At 39.9% G+C, this 9,804-nt stretch overlaps 1 protein-coding gene across 1 annotated transcript; it reads left to right on the forward strand.

The window, feature by feature from the left end:
• Positions 1–1,143: 1,143 nt before the first annotated feature.
• Positions 1,144–9,593, forward strand: eva1bb (eva-1 homolog Bb (C. elegans)). The gene is made up of 3 exons (XM_008305485.1): positions 1,144–1,440; positions 7,160–7,290; positions 8,797–9,593. Exons 2-3 carry the CDS (start codon positions 7,224–7,226, stop codon positions 9,222–9,224), a joined length of 495 nt encoding a protein of 164 aa, XP_008303707.1. The 5' UTR covers positions 1,144–1,440; positions 7,160–7,223; the 3' UTR covers positions 9,225–9,593.
• The last annotated feature ends 211 nt before the right edge of the window (positions 9,594–9,804 follow it).

The raw sequence follows: 9,804 nt of genomic DNA on the forward strand, positions 1-9,804 counted from the left end.
TTTATACAGTAAAGTATTGAAACAGTGCAGCTGGAATGAGAGAATCAAACATTCATCAAAGTGTTTCTGCTGCTTCCTGTTCAGTTCTTCTCTTCTTTTCTATTTTTAGTTGATTTATCAAAATAAATAAACAGTCGGGAGATGAATCCATCATGAAAATAACGTTCTCATGTGAACAGCTGTGAGCTTCATCTGAACCAACATCAGCAGTGAAGCTGTGATTCTACATCAGTGTGATGAATGAAAAATGAAATGAAATGAAAAATACTTTATTTATCCCAGAAGGGAAATTCAATAATGTAATAATAATAATAATCAGTGTGACACTCTCTATGGTCACGGAGCAGCTTCTAGGAAACTGATTCAGCAACAACATGGTCGGTCATTTACTTACTTATATTTTTGTGTATTTCAACACATGACATTTAAATTCTAAAAGCAAAAACAACACATTGAAGTGAGATAAAGTTGTTTCATCCTGTTTGTTTTTTGTCTTTCTACCAAACTCAGTTTAAAGTCTCAGCGCTAGGATCTGAGTTTTGATGTGAACCTGATGCAGAAACGTGACTTTAAATGACTCACAGTTTAAAGTTGATGTGATTTTTACCGTTATGTCAACATGAGGCATCAAAACAACGATTTCAGCTTCACTTAAATCAAATAAAAGGTCAATTAAAGTATGTTTCAGGGATGAGTTTGTGCCTGTTGAACATGTCAGACACAACAGGGAGCCAGAGTTTTACACTCAGAAACATTGCTGATGAATATTTCTGGTTCAAATGGTTTTCCCAAACAACAACAACAACAACAACAACAACAACAACAACAACAACAACAACAACAACAACAACAACAACAACAACAGCTTTGAACCACAGAGATGCAGATCACCTTCACTGCTCTTTAACTGGTTCATCTAGATCGGTTTCAGACGTGGAGCAGGAGCAGGTCTCTGGAGTTACATTTCAGCCTGTGGAGTAAAAGTACTCAGTTACTTTCTGAGCACCTGCTGTTCTGCTCCACAAGCTGCTCTGCTGAGCTCGTCTCACTTCCCTCAGATTAAAACACAAAGAGTTCAATTAAGCAGCGAGCTCCTGCAGCATCGGCCGGCCGCCCAGAGCAGCCGCCGAGCTATTTCCTGCTCCACCCTGCAGGACAGAGAACAGAGTCAGAGCCGGGCAGCAGCAGAAACATCACCTCAGTCTGCTGGTTCAGAGCAGCACAGACACCAGAGCAGGTCCAGGACTCCTCAGAGTGGAGCTCTGCTGCTGGTTTCCTCCCACTGACAGGATCTCAGAGCTGCTTCTCTTCAGTCTGCTGCCAACAACAGCTCAAGGATGGGAGTTGATCTGACAGCTGGCTGACGAACCGACTCCACGCTGGGATCTGGACTCCTTGTTTTCCAGCTGCTGCTCCGGCGGAGGCGCTCTGGTCCAGGAGGTGAGTGATGTCCTGACTTTATGTTAGAATATTTATTCATGTTCCTGGAATCATGACATGAAGGAGCTTTGTGGAGGGAAACACTCACATCTTCACATTTATGTTTCTAAGAGCATCTTCTCCAAACACAAAGCAGCAGCTCTGCTGCCCGGCAATAAACACGCCAACAAACCAGTTTATTAGTTGGCTCTGAACTTTCCTTACAATACCGCAGATCATAAAAGTGTTTGTTAGAGCCAGAGCCTGTCTGAAACCATGAACACTGAATCCCAGCCTGTCACATGTGTTTCCCTCCTTTCTCCAGCGCTAACGTCTGCTGACAGCAGCTTCCCCTCCGAGACTTTGCTGGACTACTGTACAATAACACGTCTTATTTTCAGCAGTTTCAGGTTTCATCTTTTGACTTAAATAGGATTATCTAAGCAGGAAGTGTGGGAGGGTTGAGCGGGAGGGCATTTATGGGCTTCACATAAACAGCCACAGCTGCCGGGCTTCGCTGCTGTGTAGCTCAGTCCACCGGTTATTGGACCCGTCTGGAACCGTTAGGTGTTAAATCTGTCTGACCGAGTCTGCGGCCGCATAAAATGGACATTTGTCTGCCTCTGGGATCTGTGTTGTGCTTCCAGCACGGCCAGACTTCACCACAAAGTGCCCGTCGGGGAAGCTGTGCAGGATGACATGTATTTATATGTACGGCTCATTGTGTGAGTGAGAAAACAGACTGCAGCGTGACTCTACGGGCTTTTATTGTCGTCTGTAATTAAGGCCTAAAAATGTTATTTTCTCTAAAACAAACGAGGAAACTTGCAGACGAAGGAGACGCTTTGTTTCCAGACTTTTCCAGAAATAGTGTTTGGATCGAACATTTAATGCTGCAGTTAAACAAACTTGCTTTTGTTGGAAAAACAACCAAACTATAGAAAGTCCAGCATCAAGGTTCTGCTGAACTGCTGGACTTTTACTTCATGAAAATCTCTTGATAGTTCATTCAAGTAAATCTGATTATTTTCTGTCTCCCCATGAGTCACATAAAACACACGTCTGACCACTTTCTAAATACGAAGCTAGCAATAAAGCTACATAGCTAGCTAACTAGCAGAGAGCAGCTAACTTGGTTTGGTCCAGAGACAACAAATTCATCTCTGAAACTCAACACGTAACATGTTTTTAAAAAAATTTATTTTGTACAAAAACTGACACACATTTAGTATTTTACTTTGCTACCACGTTCTCCAAGAAATAATCCGGTTCATAACAAACGACAACTTGTTATTTTGAAACTTAGATGTTTTACTTAGATTAAACAAATGAAATATAAAAAGATGTCTGGCGGTGATTTTTCATGGTGCCAGTTGGGGGATTTTGTTGTAGTTGGTTTTGATTTTTTCATGCTAGCCTACTTTTAATGTCCTCATGCTAATCCATGTTTTGTGCTAGAAAAGGTTTTGAGCCGTTATGCTAACCAATTTCCAGTTTTTATGGTAACCTAAGTTTTAAGTCGTTCTGCTAATCTAAGATTTGAGTCTTTATGCTAACCAATTTCTAATTTTTGTGCTAATTTACATTTCAAGTTGTTATGCTAATCATGCTAAGTTTTGAGTCTTGATGCTAATCTAAGTTTTAAGTCTTTATGCTAATCAATTCCCAGTTTTTATGTTAATCCACGTTTCGAGTTTTTATGCTACCCTAAGTTTAGAATCATTATGCTAACCAAAATTTTAAGTCTTAATGCTAATCCAAACTTATTTTGCTAACCTAAGTTTTGAGTCTTTATGCTAATCTAAGTTTAAAGTCTTTATGCTAACCTAGGTTTTGACTCCTTATGCTAACCTAAGCTGTAATGCTAGCCTAAGTCTCAAGACTTTATGCTAACCTTTCAGTTTTCTATTTTAACTTATGTTTAAAGTATTTTAAGTAGCCTAAGTTTCAGGTCTTTATGCTAAGCTACCTCATCCTTCCTGTTTAGTATACCGACATGAGAGTGGTTTCAATTTTCTGATATATTTCACAACAAGACAACAAATGTTTTACAAAATGTATTGATATTTTTTTCAAGGACTCAGAGGAAAAAAGGTGAACTCTAGAGTGTGATAGATTCTGAATGAAGCCTGAGAGTTAGTGGGTATAAAGGCAGCAGTAAAGACCAGCCTTTAATTAGCTAAAACAAACGATGTTTGACTTGAGCAGAACTGAAAACTAAATTGCCCACTTATGTAGTTAAGGTCTGGGGGCAGCAAATTGAGGGTGCCGATGGAGTCGGGCCTCTTCTTCTTTGGTTAAATGCTGAACAGAAGGCAGACCCACCGGTTCCCATGAGTCAGTCGACCCCGAGTCACCCACCAGAGCAGCCGCCACTGTAATTTGCCCTAAAACAAATAGAAAGAAAGCCTCTGAGAGCAGTGCGGGTCTGCCAAGAGTCACCGGGATAAGGATCAGGGTGGGAGGCCGACCCGAGCCCCCCGGCAGCAGTGATTGGAGCTGGGCACGATTTGGCCGTCCCCGGAGAGAACCAGCAGAAAGAACAACACTGGGCTCCCACGCACATTGTTGTTGTAATGACGGGGAATGTGAGGGGGTGAAAATATCAGTCATCATGTTTACCTCCAGATTTACTGTAACCGTGGGACCATCTGTGACTCGGCTCAGACCAAATCCTCCCACTGAGGCTCAGCCCGACCCGCTAGCTCGCTTAAAGGCTCAGTTCACCCAAATAATGCAGAAATATGGTCGTTTTTCAAGCCATACAAACACTAAAATCTATAAAATCTGATCCTCACCAAGAGCTTTTCTTTTTATGTCGTTAGAGTCAGTAAAGGAAGAGTTAAAATATTTGCTTGCTGTTCGCTGAAGTTAGCATTAAGACTCAATATTTATGTTAGCATACGGACTTGATATTTCAATTAGCACAAAGACTTGAAACTTAGGTTAGCATAAAAACATGAAACGTAGGTTAGCATAAAGATTCAGAATGTAGAGTTAGCATAAAAACACAAACTTAGCATAAAAGCCTAAAACTTGAAAAAGAAAACGATACCACTGTTATGTCTGTGTACTAAATATGAAGGTAGAAGCATCTTTGGTTAGCATAGAGATAGAAAACTTTGATTAGCTGGAAGACTCGAAGGTTAGCATAAAGACTTGACACTTAGGTTAAAACGTAAATGGGAAAGTTAGCATACGGTCTTGAAACTTAGATTAGCATAAAGACTCGAAATTTGGGTTACTATAAAGACTCTAAACTTCGATTAGCATAAAGACTTGAAACGTAGGTTAGCATTAAAACTTAAAACATGGGTTAGAATAAAGTTTCAAGGTTAGGTTAGCATTAAGACCTCACACTCAGACTTGACACCTAAAATAGCATAAAGACTTAGAACTTATTTTAGCATAAAGACTTAGAACTTAAGTTAGCATAAAAACATGAACGTGGGCTAGCATAAAGACTCAGTACGCAGAGTTTGCACAAAAACACAAAAAAGTGATACCCCTCTTATGCCTGTATGCTAAACATAAAGGAAGAAGCACCTTAGGTTCGCTTAAAGACATGAAACTTGGATTGGCGTAAAGACTCGAAGGTTAGCATAAATATTTGACACTTAGGTTAAAATGTAAACTGACAGGTTAGCATACAGTCTTGAAACTTAGATTGGCATAAAGACTCAAAACTTACGTTATTATGCAGCTCTTTAAACTTGAAGTTGTATAAAGATGTGAAACGTAGGTTAGCATTAAAACTTAAAACATGGGTTAGACTAAAGCTTCAAGCTTAGGTTAGCATAAAGACTTAAAAGCTAGGTTAGCATAAAGACTCAAATCTTAGGTTCCCATAAAGTATCAAAACTTAAGTTAGCATTAAAACTAAAAAGCTAGGTTAGCATCAGCACTTAAGTCTTTTGCTAACTAAATTTCAAGTCTTTATGCTGAACTCATCTGTTTCATGTTTTTAGGCTAACCAATGTTTTAAGTACTAATGCTAACCTAACCTGTCTTAACAATCAAAACAGACATTTGGGGGTTTCCTGACGTTTCCTGCTACGCTAACACCAAAACCTAGAGAAATGTGTCGACATCATCTGGATGGATTGGCATCAACATTAGCGCTAACAGTCATGGTTCCCAGAGGACGAGTTCTACAGAATTTAGTGACTCTCCCATGTGAACCACCCTCGGCTTGACATAAACGTGTGGTTTTGTTAAGAAGTCTTGACAACTAGTGGATGGCTCGCATGAAGATTTGTACAAACATCCACGGTCCCCCCAGGATGGATTCATTTCATCACCTTTGTTCGTTTCCTTACTTTAAGGTTTCACAGTCCAGAACTTTAGTTCACGGTCAGACACCCAGTTCAGCCTCATCTGGACTTTAAGTGAAGTTAAATGAACAAATGGCAGCATTAAATTCTGATGCTGAGCTTCATACCTGCTGAACATCAGCGTGTTCAGACTGTCTGTTGTTGCTCTTGTACAGGAAGTGAACACAACTGAGTGAATTATGGACAAAACTGTAGATATTTAGTGTAAACTGCTGACTCAGCCCTGATAACAGACGTCAACATTCATGTTTTTCTCAAAGATTTAATTGTTATTTCCTTGTCTTCTGAGAGGCTCCCGGGGCTGTTTTACCCCTCGACCATAATTAGCTTTAACTTTTTGCAGCTGGTTTGCTTCCTTAGCGAAGTGTACTGAAGGAGAACAGAGCTCTGGTATAAATACCAACTTTAGACTCTTGTTTATTCATATTTATGCACTAAACACTCAAAGCTTTCTTAGATTCCGTATCCAGTAAGATATTGAGACAATTTTTTATCCTCACTATATTTACAACTGCCTAATTATGAAAAGTTAAATCCTAAATAAGCCGTTAATAAGGTTAAATCTTAGGTTGCCAGGTAGTTTATGAAACATCCTTCTTGTGTTTGTATGTTTTGGGGTTTTTGTCACACGCTCCTGTAATGAAGACGTCTGTGCCAATAGATAGTTTGATCACTCAATTAACTAAAAAAGGCAAATTTGGACCAAAATCCACTTATTAACAAGATAAAAAAATACTTAGAAAGACAAAGTTGACTTTCTAAAATCTATATTTTGCTGCAGACATGAGGGAAATAATTCTAACTGCATTATTAAAGGCTTTTTAACAACCTGGCAACCCAGAAGTTGTTCTTATTATTGGCTTACATCTGCAGATTAAACACTACAGATGATCTTGATTGTTTTTATTATCCACTGATGTATGAGTGTGTTATTAGAAAGTGTTCTCATCATTATTAAAGAAGCGTTTCCACATCGATCATCATCTAAACACTCTGACTAATCAAACCCACGGCGCTGGACTGAGTTCTGGTGGACCGACCCGTTCGCTTCCTGCTGGCCTTCTGTTACATCAGCTACAGTTTCACGTGTGAATCTTTTTCTGTGGGAAGAAAACCTCGAAGCCGGAAAGGATCCCGGTCGGTCCCTGATGTCATAAATACAAGCTTCCCTATCGGGCCTCACGCTGACATCCTCACCTCCGGCCGAATGTAAAACACTTGTGAGGAACACAGTGTCCTCGTCTGCTGCCCTCTGACACCAGTTAGATCACAGGAAGGACGGGCGGCGCTCCCAGGAACTAATTATTTTCAGGCTTTTTGGATTTTTTGGGGGGGATGAGGGCAATCTCTAAAAGTTTGGTCCTTGGGATGCATGACGGGTCGGCCTGTGTGTGTTTGTCTGACAGGACTGGACCACGGTTCACAGATCTGACGGGCGATGGTAGATGTTTGAACCCACAGTGAACCAGGATGGAGCCTGTTAAAAGAGACATGGAGCTGCTCAGTAACAGCATGGCGACCTACGCTCACATCAAAGGTAAAAACCCAAGCTGTGGTTCCCAACATGAGGCTGAGAGACCCTCAGGGAGTCGTGAGATGAATCCACGGGGCCACAGGAGAATTCACAGTGTGGGAACTAAGACAGAAATAACTGTCGTTTTTCATCTCTATAGGCCTCTAAATCTATTAAAGGAAACATTCAACACAGCTAGATATGAAGACTGATAGTGTCTGTGCATAAATACACATTTGTAAACATGAGCAGACAGTTAGCTTAGCTTAGCATAGACTGCCCACAAAAGGAAAATTAAAACAATAAATAGTTTGTTTCATCTATATAAACACTAAAATCTATAAAAGGCAGCTGATCCTGACCAAGACGTTTCCTTTATATGTAACTAGAGTCACTGAAGGAATAGTTTGAATATTTTGCCAAGTATTTGTCTAAAAGCTTTTGCTGTTAGCTTAGGTTAGCAAGACTTAAAGTTGGTTTTCCTTAGAGTTGAAACTTAGGCGAGCTTCAAGACCTCGAAACTTAGGTTAGTATAAAGACTCACAACCTAAGTTAGCACAAAAAACAAAAAAATTAGGTTAGCATAAAAACACAAAACATCGGTTAGCATGGACACTCAAAGCTTAGATTAGCATAAGCATAATTAGCATTAGCAGAAATTTTAGGTAAACATAAAAACATAAATTTAGGTTAGCATAAAACCTTCAAACATCAGCATAAGTACTTAAAACATGCGATAGCATACAGACAAAAAACGTAAGTTAGCATGAACATTCAAAGCTTAGATTAGCATAGGACTCAAAACTTCTTTTAGCCTAAAGACTTAACACTCAGGTTAGCATAAAAACTAAAATTTTAGGTTAGCATGAAAACATGAACTTAGTTTAGCACAAAAACTCGAAACTATCATCAGCATAACGATTTAAAACTTACATTAGCATACAGACACAAAACGTAGCTTAGCATGAACACAAACTCTAGATTAGCGGAAGACTCAAAACTTCAGTTAGCCTGAAGACTTTGCAGAAAATCTTGAAACTTATCACTAAATATTTAACTTTGTTAAACCAAAAGACTTGATGCTTAGATTAGCATAAAGACTCATTACCTAAATTAGCATAAAAACCAAGAAATATAGGTTAGCATAAAAACACAAAACATTGGTTAGCATGAATGCTAAAAGTGTAGATTAGCATAAACAAAATTAGCATTTGAATAAATTTTAGGTAAACATGAAAAGATGAACTTAGGTTAGCATTAAAACTTTAAACATCAGCATAAATGAAAAGATGATGACTTATCACTAAGTGTTGAACTTTTCTAAGCCTAAAGACTTGATGCTTAGATTAGCATAAAGGTTTGAAACTGAGGTTAGCTTGAGGCTGAACACTTTCATAAAAACTTGGATTTTAGCTTAGCAACTTTGCCCCTTGTGGTGAAGTACAACCATAAAGTGACATAAAATGGAAATACTTCAGTAACGCTTTCACTTTGTACCAGATAAACTAACTTCTCCTACTTACTGTGCAGCAAACCCGGAGAGCTTCGCGCTCTACTTCATGATGGGCGTCTGCTTCGGCCTCTTCATGGCGCTCTGCCTCCTGGTGGCCGGAATCGCCTGCAGGACTCGCCGACACATCAGACCTCCTCCTTCCCCCGAGAGGAGGCAGCTGAAGGAGTCCAGCGAGGAAGAGGAGGAGGAGGAGGAGGATGAGGAGAGTGTTGCAGAGGAGGACGGGGTGGAGGTGGAGGTCCACAAAGCCACCGTCGGGCCTCTGAGCAGCAGCCAATCGAACGGCACTCTGAGGAGCGTGAACGTGTTTGCGTCGGCCGAGGAGCTGGAGAAGGCGAGGCGTCTGGAGGAGAGGGAGCGAATCGTCCGGGAGATCTGGAGGAACGGGCAGCCGGACATCCTGGTGACCGGAACCGGAACCATCGGACGGGTTCATTACCACTAACAGACACTGGGACTGGACCGGAACTGACTGTGAAGGGCAAAGTCGTGCACATCGCAAAGAAACGTGCTGCACCTTTAAAGTACGGAGGCACCAAGACGCCACGACCAAAATAAGACTGAATGAAAATACATTGTGGGGAAAAAAAGCTTTCTTTGAGCCTTTTATTTTGAAAAACTGCAGCAAACCTCCCGACAATGTGTCAGAATAATAAAACTGTGTATTCAGGTTAAACCTTTATATCATAATGAAACGTTTCTGTGTAAAAATAGGGTTGAAATAAAATGAAATACATTTAAATCTGTTCTGTCCTCCGTCACATGCAAATAATTTCTGTACGCTCCCTAAATAAATAAAAATATTATGAAATAATCGTGAGAATATCTACAGACAAAAACAGATCTTCATCAGATCCCCAGAACACGTTGAGAAGGGAAACCGACGTTAGCAATTAATCTAATTAAGTTTAAATATTCAAGTTAAGATGGCGTAAATTAAGTAAATAAGTTGAATATTAAGGATTAAAACCCCACAAAAAATGATAAAAGGAAGTCCACGAGTTCATACTGTTTTTGTTTTTTTT

Source organism: Stegastes partitus, unplaced genomic scaffold (assembly GCF_000690725.1).
Source record: "Stegastes partitus isolate 25-593 unplaced genomic scaffold, Stegastes_partitus-1.0.2 Scaffold2521, whole genome shotgun sequence".
Lineage (NCBI taxonomy): Eukaryota > Metazoa > Chordata > Actinopteri > Pomacentridae > Stegastes > Stegastes partitus.

What these genes read in the sequence shown, in the direction of transcription:
- eva1bb (XM_008305485.1), top strand. Translation starts at nt 7,224, where the DNA reads ATGGAGCCTGTTAAAAGAGACATGGAGCTGCTCAGTAACAGCATGGCG. An exon ending in GACCTACGCTCACATCAAAG is followed by an intron (nt 7,291 to 8,796) that starts GTAAAAACCCAA and finishes CTTACTGTGCAG; the next exon opens with CAAACCCGGAGAGCTTCGCG.